The sequence below is a fragment of the Glycine soja genome, chromosome 5, assembly GCF_004193775.1.
Source record: "Glycine soja cultivar W05 chromosome 5, ASM419377v2, whole genome shotgun sequence".
Classification (NCBI taxonomy): Eukaryota; Viridiplantae; Streptophyta; class Magnoliopsida; order Fabales; family Fabaceae; genus Glycine; species Glycine soja.
In genome coordinates this window covers 40,978,354-41,000,730 of record NC_041006.1, presented here as the reverse complement: position 1 = coordinate 41,000,730, position 22,377 = coordinate 40,978,354, and the positions used below count along the sequence as shown (strand labels likewise).

Sequence of the window (22,377 nt, the reverse complement as noted above, 5' to 3'; positions counted from 1 at the left end):
AAAAAGTAGTTTCTAATTACAGGGACTGTGGAAGGTAAAGATTATCCATCAAATAAGTAATTAAACCTTCGAATAAGATTGATTGCAAAATTTCCAGGCATTTTCTATCAGAAACTCCACGTGATTTTAATAGTGCTGGTGTTTGAGAATAATCGAAGTATATCATTTTCTTTCTATTGAAGCTAAAAGAAGTAATCCATTGTAAACAAATAAAATAAAACAAGTAATCCATTCAGAGTGTCACAAATACAATCAAGGAACTAATCATGTCATAATTTACATCCATACAATGGATTAAAACAAAAAGATTCACATGAATTTCCAAATGAAGAAGACTCCAGATACATAAATAACAACTAATACAAGCAAGCACATACAAAAACAAGAGCCTAAGCCCTTGTCTTGAAAGGGATGGCTCGGATGACTATCTGGTGATACACAGCAGCAAGGGCAGCTCCAATGAAAGGTCCAACCCAGAAAATCCACTATAAACCACAAAATAAAAAAAATTACATTATTATTTAAGGCATATATATTTTTTTATAGAGTTTAATGATTAGAATGTGTTATTAGTAAAATGTTTTATACTGTTAAGGGAATCAAAAGTCAGTATTGGTAATATTTCTAACATAATTATTATAAAAATCAATATAACTATTTACCTTATTTTCCTATGCTAATGGGAATATATGTAACAAAATTTAAAGTCTTAAAAAGGAAGTAAGAAACATACTTGGTCATCCCATGCATGGTCTCTGTTGTAGATGATGGCAGCTCCGAGACTCCTAGCTGGGTTAATGCCAGTTCCTGTGATGGGAATGGTAGCCAAGTGGACCAAGAACACAGCAAATCCGATGGGAAGTGGAGCCAAAATCTACAATTATTATATCATACCATCATAAATTAACCACATTAATAACAAAGTCAGAATATATACTCATTTATAAGCCAAATTAATGGAATGAATGCAATATTGTAGTGGGGAAAAGGAAAGAGTATAGCATACAGGAACGTGTGAGTCTCTAGCGTTTCTCTTGGCATCAGTGGCAGAGAAAACGGTGTAGACAAGAACAAAAGTGCCAACAATCTCAGCTCCAAGTCCATCACCCTTGGTGTATCCAGAATTCACAAAATTGGCTCCACCTTTGAACATCTCATACCTAGCATTGCCCTCAAATCCCTTCACCACACCAGCCCCACAGATGGCTCCAAGACACTGCATGATAATGTAGAACAGCGCCCTTGTGAGGGACAGCTTCCTTGCCAAAAAGAGACCAAAGGTCACAGCTGGGTTGATGTGTCCCCCTGAAACAACAAACACAGATCTGGCTTAGTTCAAAACCTTTCAACAAAAAAATTTGTTTCAGATCCCACATCCACAAGTAAAATGCTAAAAATTATGTATATAAGTGAAAGACAACCTAAAATTCTAAGGAAAAGGAGGGGTACCTGAAATTCCAGCAGTGCAGTAGACAAGGGCAAAGATCATGCCACCAAAGGCCCAAGCAATGCCTTGAATGCCAACAGAGGCACACTTGGAGGGTGACCTGTTGACACCCATGACAGTTAAGATGGTAATGTAGAGGAACAAGAAAGTGGCCACAAACTCAGCAATTCCAGCTCTGTAGAAGGACCATGACTTTAGCTCACCAGGCTCAAACAAAGGTGCTGGGGGTGGTTCTTTGTAGTCCTTGTCACCCTGAGCTGCTGTACCAATTGGTTGCCTTTCTGAGAACTTAGTTGCTCCAACCCTTACATCTTCCTCTTTGCTCTCCATTCTCACACCCTTTCTCCCTTTCTCTCACAAATCTTATTAGCTAGGCTGAGAGAATGGTCTTATTATATATACAGTGGAAAGAGGAAACTCAAAACTGCAACACAAGTCCATCCTTTATTTCCTGTCCTGTCCAGGGTAATAATAATTATTATAAACTTAACTGTGACTGTTTCTTTTTTGTTTTTAGCAAAGAGCTACTGTACTGTTATGCTTTGATTTTGATTATTGTACTTTTCAGATTAAAATATTAATAAGACGTGGGTTTAGTTTAGCTGTCAAATAAAAATAAAATAAAGATATGTGTAATTTTTGTGAGCAGGTACTTGCTGGTTCCTTTGTTTCCACAGCAGATTTCTGGATGTCTGATTTCTCTCTAATATTTTTGTCTTTTTAATGTTTTGTATTTATAATATTATTTTTTACACTTTTCAATAAAAAGGACGTGTAAATATATAATTCATACCAGTATTAATTTAAATACACAATTTAATTTTTTCTATTAGCATGGACAACTACGTATACGTGAATAAGTCTGTGACTACGTAAAGATTTAATTATATTATCATATATTCATATGCGATGGGGTCTTACCAGGTATGGTATATTTAAGATAAATAATTAAGTATTTATTTATATATTAATTCGCTAATGAGTATCTAAAATTAATTGTATCAAAACTAATCCTTATTCAGTAAAATATTAGTGAGTACTGTACTAGGAAAAAATAAGAACCGGACTAGTAATATTTATTAAATATGATTAATGAGTTATATAATTAACTTGCACTGGTAATATTTCTCTTATAAACATAATGATATCATGTTAGTTGTGATGACAAAAAAACGCCGGTTATATGCAGAGTGAGTCAATACTCATTAAATATGAACATAGTGTTGCGTTTGATTGAGGTTTGGTTAAAGTTTAACTTTCTCTGACTTCAAAAAGACGAAGGGCATATATGTTAACGGTAGGAAAATGAGAGGCACAGGATAAAAGAAAGAAATCGGAAGGGGCAGAAGAAATGGCCGTTGGGAAAGTGACAGGCACATGGTAGTTTTGCTTTCTGTTCTGTGGTCATTATCGTTTGTAGTTATTGTGCTTGTGCCTGTTCTGTTGCAACAGTTCACGTTAGTGTTACTGTTCTGTACGTTACACCAAAGATGTCTTCTATCTTTTACATTAGGATCTCTCCCTGTAATAATGATAAAAGACCCTTCCATTAATCAAACTCCATCATAATTCAACAAGCCCCGGTTGATTCTCACGTGATCAACAATAAAAGAATATTCTCAATTAAAAAAAAAATCAATAGAATTGAAATCTTTCGTCAATTAGCGTGAAAGATAGTTTAATAAATACTGTACAATTTATTGTTTAAATGAGATTAAAAATATCAAATGAAGTTAACTACTACGACTCTCGATCCAAAGTATAGTAGTGTCAATGTTTTAGCCTCTTTTTTTCTATTCTAAAATTATTGATGTTTTGATAAATTCTAATTACAATTAATTTTTTTTTCATATATACTCTCGCTTAAAATAACTAAATTTGTTTTTACGAAAAATACCGCACTACTTATAACTTATTTTTAAAAAAATACTTTAGCATATAACAAATCACATTTATATATTTTATATTAATTAAAAGTATTTTATACTTACTACTAATCATTCTTTAGTTTATATATTATATGTATATTTGACCAAACTGAACACCCGATAACATCTTTTTTTAAGTAGTATTTGAGTACTTAATTGGGCCAAATATTTGAACATACTCTTAATTAATTTAACCACCAAATGTAACTCTTAAAATATTTAGATACTCAATTAGATCGAACACCTTAGTATTATCCTCGCCTAAACATCAAAGATAAATTTTCAAAGTGTTTAGGTACTCTACTGGGATGAATACTCAAGTGCTCTCCTAACTTGAAACAACTCCCAAATATCTCACCTAGTAAATTGTCAATATTATCTTAATAACAATCATTTAACCTTTTTAATGGTGCTTAAGGACATATTACCTAATGAGATAATAAGATATGAGATTCAAAGTTCACTGAAGTATATATAAATAATTATGAAAATCTCAAAATAATATATTATTTATTTTTATTTAATATTTTCATTTATTATTCTGATGGAGATCTTACTTAAACATCAGACTATTCCTTTCAATTACTCATTCTTTAGACTGCCAAGTAACAGCCGAACAAGTGCAGATAACATTAATATTAAATATTACTAGTAATCATTTTAGAATACATGTAAATTGTTAATTAGCGAAGGTAGTATTCTGATATTAAAGGGAAGCATAACTTGCATCATAATCCACAAGTGCATTTATTTTTTTGGAGATTTTCAATGATTTTAGGGATTCTTGTCCTTGATCATACATCTGTATTATTTTGATGAACAAGAGGAATGTTGTGGCGCTATATTGTTTTAGCTGTGTTTCAAATATTCCACGAATCTGATTATGATGGAACAAATCTTCATTGTCATTATTATCATAACATGTATACGAAAAGCCAGAGTAGCTTTATTATATAACTTATGCGTAACAGCTCATTCTCAAGCGATGCCCTGTTGGGAGAAATTATATCTTGGAGGACCTGCGTGTAAACTTCTCATTAATTAGGATAGAGATAAAATTATCCTAAATCCCGTCGAATGGAACAATTAATTATACTTATTTAAAAAATATATAAAACTTAGAGAAAAAATGCTCACCATTTTAATTTAGACTTCAAATTTTTGTAAGGAAATATTTTTTTACATATCGGTAAGAGTTAAATTAATGAACTTTTATTTAAAAGTAAAATAATAAATTATTAAAATATTTATTTTATTTAATTAATTTTATAAATACTATTTTATATATCATTAGTGGAGAGTTATTATTATTTTTAATTATAAAAATTTATAAATTAAAAAAAATTAATATATAAATCTTTTAAATTTTATTTTATATCATTTTTATTTTTGAATAGTTTATGTATTTTTATTTTTATTTTACCAATTTATAATTAAAATTCATAAATTAATATATAAATTATTTATAAAAATTATTTTATAAATTTATTTTAATATAAAAATTATTTTTACTCTAATTATATAAATAAATATAATTACATCAATTAATAAATAAATATTGAATATTTTATTTTAATTTATAAATTTTTATAATATGAAATAATTAATAATTATTAACAAATGATACATTTAAAATAATATTTATAAAATTAATAAAATAAACTAGTTGTCTAATAGTTTATTATTTATTATAAAAAATAAGAGAATTAAATATCTTAATATAAAAATAAGAGAACTAGAATCATGAACGTGAAATGACAAGAGAAACAAAATTATAATATAATTTTTTTAAAATATATAATTTTATATAGTATATTTTTCATTTAACAATTTAAGGAAATGAATTAAATTTAGATTTGAAAAGACTATTTTCATATAAAAAAACTGTAATTTTTTTATACGATCGAATCCTATGTGAGAAACAAATTATTTTTTTTTTGTACTTTCTTTTACAATTAATTGGTTTTTTACTTAAACAGTGAACCACCTGTTTCAAGATATGTACACAAGACATTTAATAATATAAAGCTTTGTGGCTGACTAAATGCCTAGAGCTCAGCGCTGGCAAGAACAATAAAAATAATATTATAAATTTATTTGAACGAGATATATAATAAACAAATGTAATAATTCATCAAATGGATATATACGGAGAAATATTATTCAATAAAAAATATTAAAACATTCAGCACATTTATATTATTGTCACAGCTTGTCTGTTGTTTCTAAACTGTAAGCCTGTGGAATTTTGGGAAGTCCTGTATATATTCTAACCTGGATAACTCAGTAGATGGATAAAATTAAGACTGGTTCCATGATCTTCATACAGACTCAAACATATCATCATCACATGATAATTTGTTGGCAACTCTGTGCACACAAGACTAATAAATGGAACACACAAGATTAAGTATACTACAAAAAATAATAATTACAAGATTTAGCACCTTTTAGTTACATTTATGGAAATACATCCCAGGAAATATCGATTTACTACTTTAACGGGATTATTGGTTTGCTTAGTTTAATTAACTCATTTATATATAAATTCATAATTATTTTATTTAATTATTAAATGTATTTTTTATTTTTAAACTTAACTGTGGATAATATTCTTCTCTTGAATATTTGTGATTATTTTTACAAACTCCTTTTACATTGTGATAGTGTAACTTTTTCAAAAATAGAATGAATTACTTTTCACATTTTCAAGGCCCTTAAAAATTAGTATCTAACATAAAACCCACCCGTGCATTTTAAGTGATTTAACATTACTCTTCTTTAAATTTATTTTACTTTAAAAATTACTTTGAAATGCATAACATAGTTTTATAATAAGATCGGCTATGAACCATAAATTTGGACACTTTCCAGTTTTGACGAAACGTTGAGAATGATTCTAATTCATTGGTGAATTTTTTCCTTAATTATTTAGAAAGCAATGATGCACAATTATCTACTTATTTTAAACAATCCATTAACACTTTTTTTTTATTTTTTTCTCTTATCATAGTATAAATTTTATAGTATTTATATTTTTCTATTTATTTTTTTCTCTAAGTGTATTATAACATAATGAGTGTTCTTGAAACATTTTTTTTTGTCTAAACCAATCAAACATTTAAATTAAAAAAAAAACAATTTAGACGTTGAACTTAACGGTATCTCTCTGCCAGAAAGAAAAATATAGTGACTTTTCCTACGTGGGTGGCTAAGTGGGGCAGGCTGGCAGGATTGGTTTCATTTGATACAACGATTTGGTCCCGATTCCAAAAGATCATACAACGAATTATGTACCAAAATAAAATATACAATGAATTATGTCACTAGTACACTGTACATTATCCTTCTAGTTTCATTCTTCGATCAATTTCATTATGTTGTTGGAATCCGATATGAGATGTGCACATTGATCGTCTCTCTGGTTCTCCTCTAGTCCACGAAATACCAGAATTAGAAATGTCCACGTCCTCATGCATGAAACTATCAATCATCGTTTAATAAATAAGTAAAATATTTAATATTTTTTTAAGAAATAACATGTATCTTTCACATAAAACAATTTGTTTCAATAGAACTAGAGCAGCATATATGAACGAGGACAAAATCCTCTTTTTCAATATTTAACTCAATTTAATATTTTTTATTCATATGAATTAAATAAAGATATCAAAGAATTTATAACACTTCACATTTCTATTTCACCAATTGAATTAAATTCTCTTAATTAACTCATTTTAATTCCTATTCCATCTAACTTTCATCAGAAATTATTGATTGATCTATAATTATTAGGTTGCGCCTAATTTACTAAAAATAAGATAGAGAGAATATCATTGAACCAGTTCGGTCACCTGACAATTTTTTGGGTACGCTATTTGGTGGTCGATACATAATATAAGTTGTGTTTTATCTTGTTTAATATGTTTATGTACTAAACAAAATAATGTAAATTTCACTATAAAATCTTAGGTGCAATGGGAGCACTTTGACGGCACAATAAAGGAGAGACACTTCTATGGAGGAGGCACAGCCCCTGACGCCACTGAGTGTAGGGTCTGGTGGCGCAAGGCCGCCATAGGATCATGCGATGGCAGCGACGGCACGACAGTGCAATGCGGTCTCATTGGAGTTAGCCAAAAGAAGAAAAAAACATAGCAAGAAGAAGGAAGATGACCATGAGAGCATTTGAATAAATTAATAATGAAAAGAAAGAAACATTGAGCAAAAAGGAAACAACAACAGTTCATACAACTCTTGTCGTCGGCTAAGGCGATCCTCACCAGCGGCCAAGGTCTGACATTTGAAGAGGGAAGTTTAGAGAATGAGACACATGTGGAAAAAGAAAAAAAGATGTGAGATAATAAAAAGTCAGAAAATAAGAATAATATTGTATTTTTACTTTTGTTAAAAACTTGACAAAAAGTTGTATAAGATTTAGTGAGTTACGAGTTTTTGTATATTTGTTTAGTCCATCATTTTTTATTTTTTATTGTCTCTCAATCATTTTTTAAATCAAACATTAAACAAATATTTTTTTTATTGTTCGGTCCCTTATTTTTTAGCAGATCAAACATATCTTTATAGTTTCATCTAATTTTCATATGACATATGTTTAAGTATTATTATTTTTCTTGTAAATTAAAAAAATTTAACTAATGTTATGTAGAGATTGACCTAAACTACATACACATGACAATCTAAGGTTACCTAATAATTTTCCCACTCCCATTTCATTTTTCTTTCATTAGGTTTGATTTTGCATTGAAACCACGTAGCGTGCATAAAACCATGAAAAAAAGTAAAGGCTATGTTTTGTTGCTTTGCTTTTAACACGAAGATTTTAATCAATTTTTCGTAAACATGAAGTAAAAGCAAGCACATTATTTCTATAATTTATTTTGATTTTAAATCACATTATTTATCATATTTATATTTTTCTGTTTTAATTTTGTTTTTCTCAATCTCTTTTCTTCTTTCCACTCATATAATCTAAAAATGAGGTGTACCATTATCATTGATCCCTAACTGACTAATAATTTAGCTGCATTGCAATATTATACTTGTAGATGATATCATTTTCTTTTTCACAGGAAAAAAAATTCTTTCAAACTATTTTCCTCAATTAAATTTATAACCAGTAAGAAAGCATGGAACAATGTATAGTTGTGCTGTATAGTTGCCTGGTTGGCCATACCTTCCAAAAATAAAAATTAAAAGAAGGTTAAAATATATTTTTGTCCTTATAAATATCAAAAAGTTTGGAATCCGTTCTTATAAAAATTTTGATATATTTTTTGTTCTCATAAAATTAAATATATTATTTTTTGGTCTAAAGTCAGGTTTGGACAAATCCGAACTTACATGACATTTTTTAAAATTTAAAATTATAGGCTAAAATATGTTTTTCGTCTATATAACTATCAAAATATTTGAAATTCATCCTTCTAAAATTGAATCTTTTTTTCTCCTCGAAAAATTAAAATATGTTACTTTTTAACTTGAAGGTAGGTTTGGATATCCGAAATTGTGTCACTCTTTTATTGGTTCCATTGATAGTTATAAGAGTGGGTATTTTTGGGTATCCGATATTTTTATACATTTTTTGGTGCTTTTCAACCCCAAAAAATCACTCACTCTCATAGTCATTAATGGAACCAATGAAAGATTGACATAGGTTCGGATACCCGAACCTACATCCAGGCCAAAAAGTAGTAGATTTCAAGTTTTCCCGGACAACAAAAAGACTCAAAATTTTGCACGATCGGATTCCGAACATTTCAATATTTATAGGAACAAAAAATATATTTTAACTTATAATATAAGTTTTAAAAAATGTCACATAGGCTCGGATTCGGTCAAGTCAAACTTCGGGTAAAAAAGATAACACATTTCAATTTTATAAAAATATAAAACATACCAAAAATTTTATAGGATGAGATTCCAAACTTTTCGATATTTATAGAAACTAAAACCATATTTTAGTCTTAAAAGAAAATAAAAAGAGAGAAGTATTCCCACAAATCATCTTAGTAAACCATGCTTCAAACATGTTGCTTTTTTCAGTCACAAAATAATTTGTTTTCACTGTCTGAAGAGCAGAATTGCCAAAGTCAATAACAGACAAGTACAAGTTAATTCTCACCAAAGCCACGAGCAATCATTGGCCATGAGAAGCATCACCCGTGTTGGATACAGTAAATATTTCCATGCATTCACACAGTAAACAAATCAGAATTGTCGGAGAAAGTGACTCATTTTATCTCGATAAATCGACTTATATCGAAATTTGAATTGTCTAATGTTTAATTATTTAAAAGTTACAGCATGAGTACCTAAAAACACTAACTACAGTGAATGTGGACCAGAAGTATCCACCTCCAAGGTTCATCAACTGGTACTGCAATAAGAGGCTCTGCTTTTCTACTAGTTTATACTTTTTAGCAATAACCACTACTGTATTAGTGGTAGTGGAACCAGTAAAATGATATTTTTAGAACCCAAAATTCCTTCACTCTCCTAAGCAACTTTTCCAAAAATGAACTTAAGCGAAATTTCAGCATTCTTTGCACATTTTTTTAGTTTCAATATTCTGGATTGGTTGCATTAAGCATGATTTCAAAAAAAAAAAAGTAAACACAAGAAACACAGAACAAATGGAAACCATTGCTAGTTCATTTTGTCTTCCAAGAGACGTATGAAAAAATTGTATCAAGTAGATCAAAATGTTTCATGAAATGGACACCACTAAAGAATATCACATGTCTGCTGCCATAAAACCATTTCCCAATGATAATAGTGTAAGCTCAAATAAAATAACTATACTTTGAGATTAGGTATATACTATCTGGAGAACTGTGAATTGTGATTATCAGAGCAATTCCCTTTACATAAAATAACCAACCAAAGAGAATGGTGATTAAATGCACGCTGCCTGATAGTATATAAATACATGCATGATAGCTTCTCCCAGGCAGGCTATGAATAGATATCAAAAAGAAACTTCGTATTATATGTCTGTCTAGTATGTTTGCAGATAAATTTGAAAAAGCTGAAATGCAAGTAAACATGAAAAGGAGCACCTTTTAGATATGGCGTTCAAGAATCAAGAAAAAAAGATATTACAGCATCCGGATCAGATAATTCTAAACATTTTATACACTTATTGTACAGATCAAAATATTACAATAAAGATCATCAAAATCTAACATCTTTCAAACATACAAAAATTAAAGCTACGACTGACTTAAAAAGGCTCAAGTAATTAAAATATAGGAACTAAAAGCCAAGTCTGACCTTTTCTTTTTCTGCCCCCCACAGATTACATCACAAAACTTTCTGTTCACCCATCACAAGTATAGCTTAATTATCCTCACTCCGCATTAGAATTGTAATTCAAAAGCAGCACATATTGAAAGGTCACAGTGGCTTAGCTATGTACTTCCAGACAAATATTTGTTCTGCGAGCGAGAAATATCATTAGGTTTATATAATTGCATTTGTGAATGTCTTGGCAACCATATATGAAAAGTTCATTCGGATTAAAAGGCATGGCAATTACTTCAAATGTTTTAGGAACTATCACTCTCTTTGGACCCAAAATATCCTTGTTTTTCTTGCAGACTCAATTGACTTTGACTGGTGAATTGATTTTCACTTTTTCTTCGACTGTTAAAATTTTTGTAAGGAGATTTCATTAGTCATACAAATTATGTTAATAAAATAGTTAGAAGTACTTTGACGTGCGATGCATTTGTAAACTATCCGTAATGGGCTGGATTGCATGCCATGGGATCCCAGACTTCTTTGGAGGAGATTTTTCACCTATTCCAAACTAAATTTAAATGCTATTAATCGCCTTGCATCTGGATTGTTTATAAATTATATTTGACTTTGGTCAACATATCAGCTAGTAGTTTAGGTTGACTAATGTTTTTTAAACAAAGTGGTCCCTTTTAATAGGTTCCGCTTAAGAGCCCACCCAAGAAGAGTTTTGGTGCTGGATGTCAGTGCTCATAGTGATACTCCAAAGCTTCTCAAACCTATTGTTGCCTGTTGGACATTCCTGATGCTTCTCAAAATATTTTATCCATATTCTAAGAATAAAGACTGAATTTGTTGTACAAAGCGAAGAAAGAGGAAGCTGACTATTGCATTACTCTCCATAATTTAGTTAGAAGACGTAGAATTACAGTAGAAAAGGACAACGGAGAATGGGAGAAGAAAACTTATGACTACATTTGTATAAACAAAAATAAATGGTTGGATAAACTGTACTAAGCCGACCGTCCTATTTTTGGCTGGAATCTGACGCCTAATTTTTGGGGCTTGCGCTTTCCAAGCTCCTGCAAAGAAAAGCTCTCTAACCACGGAAAGGCCCTTTTCTTCATACTTGCTCGAAGATAACAATCCAATATTTATCACAACAGCCTTTTGTATCAATGGCTCTCTGGTAACCTGCGACAAGACAAAAACGAAATAAACATGTTATTCTTTTTCATGGGTAACACATGACAATTCTGTGTTTTTCTTTTATTTATTTTGTTGCAGGTGTGGTCTTAATTGCCAATAACCAGCCTTGTCAAGTTACAAAAGGGCATTGAAGAGGAAAACATTTGATATTACCGCCATGGAAATTCACTTGTATCTATTCCAGCTTGGTGAAGCTCATCAACATACTGCAATGCCTCTCGGCACTCTTCTCGATCATCAAAGAATTCCTTCTTATCACCTTCTACTTGATATGTTTCATGGCCTTTGCCAGCAACCACCTGCACCATGCATATAAAAGTACAACCTTGTTTCACAAATCACAACCCACAAATTAACAATTCCTTGTTTATATTATTTTTTTGGTGCATTATTTCAACTTATAGATGATATGATACTCTTAAAGAATTAATTTATATAGATGTCAAGAAGAGGAAACAAGTTATCAGACTCCAGTTGTAATGCTTTCGGTAGTTTATTTTTTTAAACAGTCAATCTAAAGCTTATAGACTGACAGGAAACATGAAGTTTTCTCAACTCCAATAAGCACAAATCATAAAGAAAAATTAGTTTGGACATGCTCTACTAGGATGGTGTCGCATCAATCACCGCACAAGAAAATAAAAGGAAAGGATCAGTTAAGCCTTCAATTAAAGCAAGGCTACCAAATTGAGACAAACTAGAACTCCCACATTTGTGTAGGAACTCTAAGTCATGACTTCATAGGATCACCAAGTGCCATGATGAAACTGAATGTTGATTGTTGGAGGATAATCATCCACTTGCAATAAGATTTATTATTGTGGATTGTGGCAATGTTTGTTCATTGTGTTTAAATTTAAGCTTCTCCCTATTTTTTTCTCTTAAACAGTATAGTTTCGTTGACATATCACTTTGACATACACCTTAAAATATCCATCAAAATTTTCAGAAAACCAAAAACTATAAATCTCTTTTGCAGTACAAGCACCAAAATGCTTTCAATTAAGTGACTTCTCAGGCATCACAACTTAGCTCAATTCTATATTAGAAGGTGAAATGTAGAATAGGGCTTCATTAACTTACAACCATATCACCCTCCTCTCCCATTGCAACTGCAGCTCGCACAGCTACCCTCCTAATGTCATGGAGAAAAAGTCTATGACCATTAGGAAGAGGTGGATAATAGTCATTCTCTCCATATTTCAGGTAGTCCTGCATCGTCCATCCTACCCCAGCTAACATATCATCCAATATATCCACTGGGCAAAAAGCAAAGAAGCATGTCAAAATTAGATTCCAAAGCAGTGCAGCAGCTAGTTAAAGTACGCATATTCATATATTGCTCTATTCTATGTTCAAAATACATACATGGATCTTCATTCTTGGGATTGTCAGATGTCAGCATGGTCACTTCACTTTTATCTGTTGCTATCTTGGTCATCACAGGCCTCTTCCCCCTGTCGCCCTCACCACAGCATCCAATGACTTCAAAATGAACAAGAAATTATGACATGCACAATAATGAAAGCATGTTTGACTTAAATAATACAAGTCTTCACACTCCAGGCATGTAAATAAGTATGGAGTTTTAACTTTCCAACAGAAAAATGCTTTGGTTTAATTTCTTCATGTCCAAACCAAAATTAGAAAGGAAATATTTTGCAGCAATAAGAGAAGCACAACACAAACATACCAGTTATAACCCTGCGAGGTCCAAGCTCTCTTACAGAATCAAGCAATCTAGACAATGCATCAGGAGTACTGGCATAGTCCACTATCACCCCAAATGCTTGCTCCTCATCAATCAACTCACACATCCCAGGAACTGCATCAACCTCTTCAATCCCTCTAACAATGTCCTCCAAGGGTGCCCCAACAGCAATCCCAACTGCCACAGCAGCAAGGATGTTGTAAATATTATGCTTCCCAAGCAAACCGGATGAAATCTCCAGTATCCCTGTGGGAGTATTAACCAAAACCTGTGTCTCAAACAAAGAAAGCTCAAACTTCAAGGGATGAACATCTGCCTCCTTATTCTCCATTGCAAACGTCACAACAGGAACTTCCTGGCTCCCCTGCGACACAAAAAATGACGCATTTGGATCATCAATGTTAACAACCTTCCTGTGCCTCTCCGGATCCACCATTCTCGAGAACAACTTAGCCTGCGCGTCCCTATCCCCCTCCTCCTCCTTACTCAAATTAGTGAAAACCGCAATATCAAAATCAACCTCATCATACTTCCCATCCCCCAACCCATGACCACCCGCCTCCATGACCACCGCCTCAGTCCCATTGTGAATCATCTTGGCCATCAAATTCTGAACCAAAACAGAATCCGGCACCATGTTACCCAGGTCCATCTTATTATCCCCATGTACATATGAAGCAACCGAGTTCAACATACCGGTGCGCAGCCCCATCGCCTCATACAAACTTTTAATCAAACAGGTGGTGGTCGTTTTGCCATAAGTCCCAGTTATCCCGATCACAGCCATTTTGGTGGAAGGTTGTTTAAAAAACGAGGCAGCCAAAGCAGGAAGAACAGCATTAGTATCTTCCACAATAACCAAAGCCTTGCACCCCAAAGTGTCCTCAATATCAATCTCTTTACTAGCCACAACCGCAACGGCACCTCTCTTATCAGCCTCAGACAGAAACAAATGCCCATCGGTTTTTCTCCCCACACAACACACAAACAAATCACCAGAACTAACAATCCTCGAATCGTGCTGAATTCCGGTGATTTCAATCTCCAAATCACCGGAAACCGACACCGGCACGACCTTACTCTCGTCAAGAAGCTCAGCCAGAGTCATCTTAAATTTCCCTTCTACAATCCTAACCTTACTTTTACCATAACTGTCAAAATCGAATTCAAACGGAGAATCGGTTGAGCTTCCGTTACCGTCACCGGTGAGTCCCTGGAGGCGTTCGATTTCCTCCAAGTCGCCGAGCTCGTCCGGTTGGAGCTCGTCGACGGCGGCGACGGGGAGTTGGTCCTGCTTGGGGGGATTGGGTTGGAGAAGGCCTTGGGAGACGAATTCTTTGCGCTTGAGAGCTAAAGCTTTGTCGATTTCGCCGAAGAGGTCATCCTCGGAGGAGTCGAAGGGGGCGTTGTCGGGGGCGTCTTCGACGTCGGCGATGGCGGCGAGGTACGTGGACTGGTTGTTCTTGTAGTCTTCTTCTTCGATTTGGCGAGCGCGTTGGGCTTGGCGCTGGATTTGTTGGAAGGTGGAAAAGCCGTGGGAGGAATCCTCGTCGGCTTCCGGAGGGTCGTCGTCGGCTGGGCTTGGGTAGAACTTCCCATCAGGCCCAATGGCCCGCGGAGCCCGAACGAAAACAACAAAGGGATATGAAAAAGAAGGAAAGAAGGGTGTAAGAGTGGAAGTAGAAGGCTTGTGAAAGTGTTGCAGTTTTGCAGCTGTAGGAGTAGGACAAAGCCAGTGTGGAACACCAACAAATGATAAAGCCATCAAAGACACTGCTACTGCCGAGTAGAGTCAATAGGGGTTTGTGTCTCATACGGGCTATGCCATTGCCTGATACACATTTGGGCTCGGCCCAAATTTCTTTCTATTTGTGTAGCATCAAATGAGGTTGGCAAACTATCATGTAGTATTGTACGTGAGAAGATAAGATTGGATTGGGGACTTGTCTTATCATTTTACGTGTATTATTCACTTTAGTGGAATTGTCTTTAAATGGCTATATGTAGTTTTTTTTAAAAGAAAAAATGACAAATGTTATTCAGGATATTAAGAATTATAAGTGAAGATATTTTATCATAATTTATAATTTGTCCTTGTTCTATATACGAATTACTACAAAGACCCAGTATTGTGCTTTGCTATAGGGATTCCTACTAGAGCTTCCTCTTTTGTCTGTCAATGCAAAATTCTCTTTGTGCCTTAGAGGCAAAAGAGGCCTTATATGCAAAATTCAGTATAGAAGAAGGGTAAATTAATAATAGAATGCAATTGTCAGTTAGTTGTGTAGTCATTAATAATAGAATTAGAATCCCATGACAGGCAACGATAACAGAATGGTGTTATTATTGTTGTTGCACCTAAATTAAAAGTGACAGCCGTCATAAAAAAATCTTGTTCACGTTAGCGTTAACATGAGTCTACATAATAAGTGAGTGCGGGACCATAGCCACCAACATGAACGGTTCACATTGGTAGCACAACAAGGTGCAGGGGCCAGGGGGTGTTCCATACTAAACATGAATGAATGGAAAGACGTCCCATCGAGCAAAAGACCTCACTCTACGACAAGCTTAGGAAGACGGAAGATTCCTTAAAACCAAAGAGCTGGATTCAACAAATAGTGGGTCTGAACAGAACTCTCACTAGACAGGAAAAGGATGCCCATGATTGACAGATAATCATGCTCCTTGAACATGTAGTCACAAGTTTCATCTCTAGGTTGGTGTATATAAAAGAGTATCTGTTGGAAGAAGTCGACTCTTTAAATGAATATCACCCCCGAATTCACCTTAAGAAAGACTGGCAAAGGAGGGTGGATTTGGATTTGTAATTGCAATTGCTCGGAAGTGATAGACACGTAGAGAAAGACATTGGATAACAAAACAAAAGCAAGCCAAGTTGCCTTCAGCTAAAAGCTTTCCTCAACCACTAAATATTTTACAATTTACTTGTCATTGTCATAATATTTTATGTCCCTATCAGAATCCGATTGACTATTTAGACACACACACATTCCCTGTGTTTTTGTGTTTCACTTTCACATTTTCAAATTCCATTCTAGATCTACTTCATCATGCACTTGTTTAAGCTGCAGGAGGACTTTAATTTGGGTATTATATCCAGGTATCTCTCACGTATAATTGTTATAGACTTGCTATTTCCATTGATACTTGTTAGACTTCGTATTTTACCAATGATACTTGTTAGAATTAACTAGGCAAAAAAAAGGACTATTGAATTTAATGATTGCAGTCAGGGTTGGGCCTCAGTCACATTAGGTATTCAGAAAGTAACTTACTTTGCTCTTCACGTGTTTGTGTTTTACAGACAAGGTGGATACTTTTTCATTGTTTTATTTCACTTTTGTTCGGGGGTTGGGTGAATATGTCAAAATTGTCAATTGGTTATAGATATTAGTATAGTTGTTTAGTTTTAGAAAGTATGATCATTCAATTGTAACTCTTTTTAAGTTTTAAGGTTTTTGTGGGGTTTGAAACTGATTATCAATTAGTACTTCAGATTCTGATACTTTTTATTGTCATTTGGATGGAATTCTGAAGCCGAACATTGTTTGATTACTTCCCATTTACAAGGATTAACCTTTCCTTTTTTCTGTGCCTGCACAGAATTTTGTGTTTTTCCAATTAAATTTGACTAAAAGATCACAGATAGTAGCTTTCCACTTTATCATGGCGAGAAGATCTCCTCCTCGGGTTAGCCAAACGTACGAGACAGGTTGTACGTGGCGAATGTTAAGAATCTTCAATTTTCGTGAAGGTAATTCTGACAGAAGATTGGTTTCCAATAGGAGGCTGAATGCTCATGCTAATGGTGAGACTTTTTTGTTTTTTACTGCTTAAACTTACTGGGTGGTAGAATTTTCATCCAAAAAGGTTGCGAGTTTCTTAGTCTTGGATGCATATTGCATTTAGTTAAAGTCTTCTGGGCCAAAAACCCGTGCCTCCATTTACCATATTTTTACTTAAACCTGCTACACATTAAATCAATTTTAATTTTCTGAAGGTGAGGAAATTACATGTAATCAATTTGGTCCCGATATAATTTGGAACTTGTGAATTTTTTTTCCAAACTGCAGGAAATGGAAATTCTAGAAGTAGATCAGATGTGCTTAGCACATTTGATGAGAAGTACCTTCAAATTGGTGTAAGTTCTGATCAAACGCACTTCCTTCTCTAAGATTGATGTTATAACATGAGCCTTGCTTTTAAAATTCTGCTTAATGAAATTTATCATAATGCATGCTGTTTTACCCTTTTTACACGGCCACACATCCTACCTCTTCCTAAATCTGTTTACGTGTAGTCTAAGTTGCTTGTAGTGTGCTTTGTATCTAATTAATTATTAATTATGAAGTGTACGTGTTATTTCAATTTAAACGTCAAAGAAATTTGTTAACTATCTCTCTAATGTACCTAGAGGAAAGCATCTCCCTTGACATAAGCCATCTTATTTTTGTCTTGACTATTGACATAAACCACTCTTTTCTTTTATTATCTTAGTTTTTCTCTCAATTCTTCCCACACACAAATACATTGGTGTAGGGGTAGGGCGTAGGATTTTGCGAAGTGAAGAAATCTTTTTAATTTTGCTTAATAACGTAGCACTTTAAAATTTAAATCTTAAAGACCTCAATTATTATTTGTACTGTGATGATGAGCAGAAGAGAAACAACACTGAAACCCATCCATTACTCCATCCTACAAATATATTTAAAAAATAATCACCTTCAGCCTTGGTCTCAAAAATCAGTGGCTTGTTTTGATGATCTATTGACTAGTTTCATGAAAAATAAAATACATGCATAATAAATTATAAATCTAGAAGTTTTAATTAAGCTTTAAAATTGCCACATATAGTTGGCAAGATGCCGCAAAAATGGTGTCATGCATTCTTCTCACCCTATTACAATGATAGCTTAGTAGCACTCATGGAAGAATTCTAACTACAGGTAAGTTCCAGAAGAAGAAGAGATTATAGTTGTAAAAGTATCAGCGGCATAGAGAATGAACAGGTAGCAGATTGGAGAGAAGAAGTAACAAAGATGATTGTTGACCCGAGATTTGTGAATAAAAATTATCAGGGAAAAGATGGGGCAGACTGTGAGCCTAATCAGTTCTTGGATGCTTTACAGATTTTATTTTCAAACAAGGAGCTTTTCATAAAACTTTTGCAAGATCCCAACTCTTTGTTAGTAAAACAGATTCATGACTTACAAAGTACTCAAGTGAAAGAACCATATCAGCAGGCAAGGCAAAAAATGATGACTAAATTAAAAAAGCCTCAAGATGGTAATGCTACACAATGTGTAAAACCTTTTAAGCCCTTTGATAGATCTGATTTGAGGTTAAGTGTTAAGCCTCAGTCCTCCAACAGAATAGTAGTTTTGAAGCCTGGCACTGTTAATGTGGAAACAAGCTTTGCTAGTCCTCCCCATTCGCCTGATAGCTTCAGATCTCATGCACAAAATATTATGCCTTCATATTTTCCCTTTAGTTGCATAAAGAGAAAATTGAAGCATGTCATGAGAGTAAGGAGACAAGAACAGCAGTGGAGGACAGATGATGAAATGTCAAGTAAATTTTCCTGCAGTTCCCAGGGCTTGGAAGATGGTCAAAAAGTAAAACAATTGGAAATTGCTGAGAGAAATTCACCAATTAATGCCCATCCTAATGCTGGAAAAAGGTTGAATTCATATCTTGATCTGAAGAAGAGGGACAATATTATCAAGTTGGAGGATTCTGAGTTATGTATGGGGCTGGAAACTGCTTCATTTGGTGAAAGTCGTAGTAAGAACTCATACAATACTTCAGTTGGCCATTCTGAGGAAAATATACATGTTGAAGGTAGGAAAGGCCCATCTCAGATGTTAAACTGTGGAAGTGAGGAATGTGAACAGTGCACAAACTCTCTAGGGAGATCAATTCCTCGTCCTGACTCTTTGTACTTGCCAAGCATGCATAGGTACTGCAAGCACAGTTCCATTACTGAAAGGATGAGACATTACAGCAACTATCAAATGGTCCACAGAACCAGGTTGGGGCTTCCAAAAGAAGGGGAAAATGGCTCCTATAACTTTTTGGAACCGAAAATCAAGGATTCACCATTGGCCATTGTTAACATGCATACTGATAAGTTGCAACTTTTTGGTGAAGATATTAGAATCAGAAATAGCGTTCCTGGCGACAGTCTATTTGCACATTATGATATTCCTAGAGGTATGCTCTGTATAATAAATATGTCTCATTTATCATCTATGTAATCCATCAATTCTTTAGCATGGTCTAAGAAACTTGTAAAATATTGTTATAATATATATACATGAGAGAATATATGGATATGTTTTCAGAACCAGATGGCAGATACAGGGACAGCCCTACTAGGAACATAGACATGAATGATATAACCGGAGGAAGTAGATCGTTTCTGGTAAATAGTTTTTGGCATTTACTCTGAACTCTGAAGTGACATAGAGATCTATCTTTTACTTTTATCAAATATGGATTTGGCTACCTTTTAAAATCAATGTAGTAGTTTTCTACAACTTTGTAGTTTATTATAGTATAAATGTATATGTATTTTATCACCATCTCAACTATTGTTTTCCAATTAACAGTGCTTTCACACTTCTCGTTAGTGAAATTCATCAAAATTATTTGTTATCTTTTTTATCCTTGATGTGAATAATGGAATTTGGTGTTGATTAGGATTTGCATCCAGAGATCCAGACTTTTCCTTTTTCACAAGATGTTATTTCATCCCGTCAGAGAACAGATGATTATGTAAACATGGGAAACAAAGTTGAACACACCAGTGCTGAATCTGTTGTTCAGCAATTTACTAAGGATGATGTTACCAACCCACAAATCACCACCTTTCAACAAGGTATGGTTTTAAACCTGGACATATTCGAGTTTTTTTTCATGTTCACTCTATTGTTGAGCAATTTACTAAGGATGACAGTTTCGGACTTCCACAGATGAGTCACCGATACAAGTAATGCAAGACAAATTTGAAGAGAGCCATTTTGAAGACCTTATAAGACTCTCTTTGGATCCAATGAACAATTTAACCTTCTCCAAGGACATCTTACACAATGTAAGAGAAATTCTGCATGCTCTCAGCTTAAAATGGGATGAACTTACTCTGAAGAGATCATGTGACCAATTGTTGGATCCATCCACCTTTGTTGAACTGAAGGAACTAACTAGCCAACTTTCTGGTGGTAGAATCTTGCATGACTGTGTCATCGAAATTTTCATGCAGGTATATCAGAACTGTGGATTCCCACCTCATGTTTCAACAAAAAATCCAAATGTCCAAGCATATGTTGTGAAGAAACTTCTGGTTAAAGAGATTACAGAACTAGTTAAGTTGCACTTTCACCCTCGTCCATCACCTTTAACGTTAGAACAACTTGCTGAAAAGGACTTGGCAAGACGTGGTTCGTGGCTAAATATCCAAGTTGTTACAGAAGATATTGCAATAGAGGTGGAGAAAGATGTTCTTGAAAAAATGGTATTGGAAATTGCATCTGAGATGGATGTCAGAAGTATGTCTACTTATTACTCGTGGGATGATAAAGCACTATGGAAAGATTATCAAGCTACCATTTTCTGAATAAATCATAAATTTGGTCCAGGCATTACGCTTCCTAAATTACACTTGTATCAGTACAACATGATTTTTTATACACAACAATATGAAATTTTCATTTTCTCATTATTTTTTGTTCGTGTACAATGACAATAATAAAGTTTGAATTTAAATTCTCATGCAAACTAACTAAATTCTCCGTTACTATGCGTACCTAATAGGTTTTATTTTAGAATCTTTTGATGCCATGACAAATTATTTTTTGTATTTTTAATATGCAGTCCAAATATTCTATATTTGATGCCTTTACATGCATCTCTTTTTAATTATTTTTTTATTCAAAACAAGTCTGCATGACCAGTACCAGTTTGTGAAAGTCAACAATATAAGTTGATCGAGGTTGTTGAATTATAGTGTTTACAAGTCTTTATATATTAATAATTATTTAAAGTTAAATTACTCATTTAATTTCTATAGTCTCTGTGTCTTTTAGTTTTTATAGTTTGAAATTAATTTTTTTAAGTCTTTGTCGTTTACATTTTAAGATATTTTTAGTCCTTCTAGTTTGTATTTTAATTCTTTTTTAATCCCTATAATTTGAAAATGATATTTTTAGTTCCTATAATTTATATTTTAATTACCTTTTAGTCGTTATTAAAAAATATATACAAATAATTAGTTATAAATTATTAACTATTTTTTATTACAAATTACTTCTGATAAATTAGTTACGAATTACTTGTTAATATTTTTTTAGTTAATTGTAATTGATAATATTACTTATATTTTGATGGTAAGGACTAAAAGGAAATTAAAATATAAAATATAAAGACTAAAAAAACTATTTTTAAACTATAAGAACTAAAAAAAAATACATTATAAGGATTAAAAAAATCACCTTCAAATTATAGGGATAAAAAAAATTAAAAAATAAACTATAGAGAGTAAAACAACCACTTTAAAACTATAAGAATTAAAAAGTATAAATGATAAAAATATAAAGAGTACATAGAATAATTAAACTATTGTTTAAAACTTTCAAAACCCAAAAGGCATGAGACTTGCATAAATGAAATTACGCCTAGTAAGTAAGTCTAGTGCAATGCATATCTTTCAATCTCCCCTCCACTACATGCCCAATAATAGGCCCCATAAATGATTTTTACAAATTAAATTAAATTTCAAAATTGAGCTTACATGAAAT

At 33.0% G+C, this 22,377-nt stretch overlaps 3 protein-coding genes across 4 annotated transcripts; 1 reads left to right on the top strand and 2 right to left on the bottom strand.

Moving 5' to 3' along the window:
• Positions 1-202: 202 nt before the first annotated feature.
• LOC114413386 (probable aquaporin PIP1-2) lies at positions 203-1,859 on the bottom strand. The gene is made up of 4 exons (XM_028377766.1): positions 1,450-1,859; positions 1,007-1,305; positions 734-874; positions 203-485 (listed from the first exon to the last, which is right to left on the bottom strand). The coding sequence occupies exons 1-4, from the start codon at positions 1,775-1,777 to the stop codon at positions 390-392; spliced, it is 864 nt and encodes a 287-aa protein (XP_028233567.1). The 5' UTR covers positions 1,778-1,859; the 3' UTR covers positions 203-389.
• Positions 1,860-11,489: 9,630 nt separating this feature from the next.
• On the bottom strand, positions 11,490-15,411 carry LOC114413385 (UDP-N-acetylmuramoyl-L-alanyl-D-glutamate--2,6-diaminopimelate ligase MurE homolog, chloroplastic-like). Its single transcript, XM_028377765.1, has 5 exons — positions 13,541-15,411; positions 13,216-13,332; positions 12,931-13,106; positions 12,001-12,146; positions 11,490-11,832 (listed from the first exon to the last, which is right to left on the bottom strand). Exons 1-5 carry the CDS (start codon positions 15,321-15,323, stop codon positions 11,814-11,816), a joined length of 2,241 nt encoding a protein of 746 aa, XP_028233566.1. The 5' UTR covers positions 15,324-15,411; the 3' UTR covers positions 11,490-11,813.
• A 608-nt stretch (positions 15,412-16,019) lies between these two features.
• Positions 16,020-21,377, top strand: LOC114413384. 2 transcript variants are annotated; one of them, XM_028377764.1, is made up of 7 exons: positions 16,020-16,682; positions 17,186-17,336; positions 17,656-17,723; positions 18,529-19,795; positions 19,927-20,006; positions 20,285-20,462; positions 20,557-21,377. In XM_028377764.1, the coding sequence occupies exons 2-7, from the start codon at positions 17,249-17,251 to the stop codon at positions 21,195-21,197; spliced, it is 2,322 nt and encodes a 773-aa protein (XP_028233565.1). In that variant the 5' UTR covers positions 16,020-16,682; positions 17,186-17,248; the 3' UTR covers positions 21,198-21,377. The 2 variants fall into 2 exon arrangements, with proteins under 2 accessions (XP_028233565.1, XP_028233564.1); XM_028377763.1 differs by having other exon boundaries at positions 17,186-17,390.
• Positions 21,378-22,377: the final 1,000 nt, after the last annotated feature.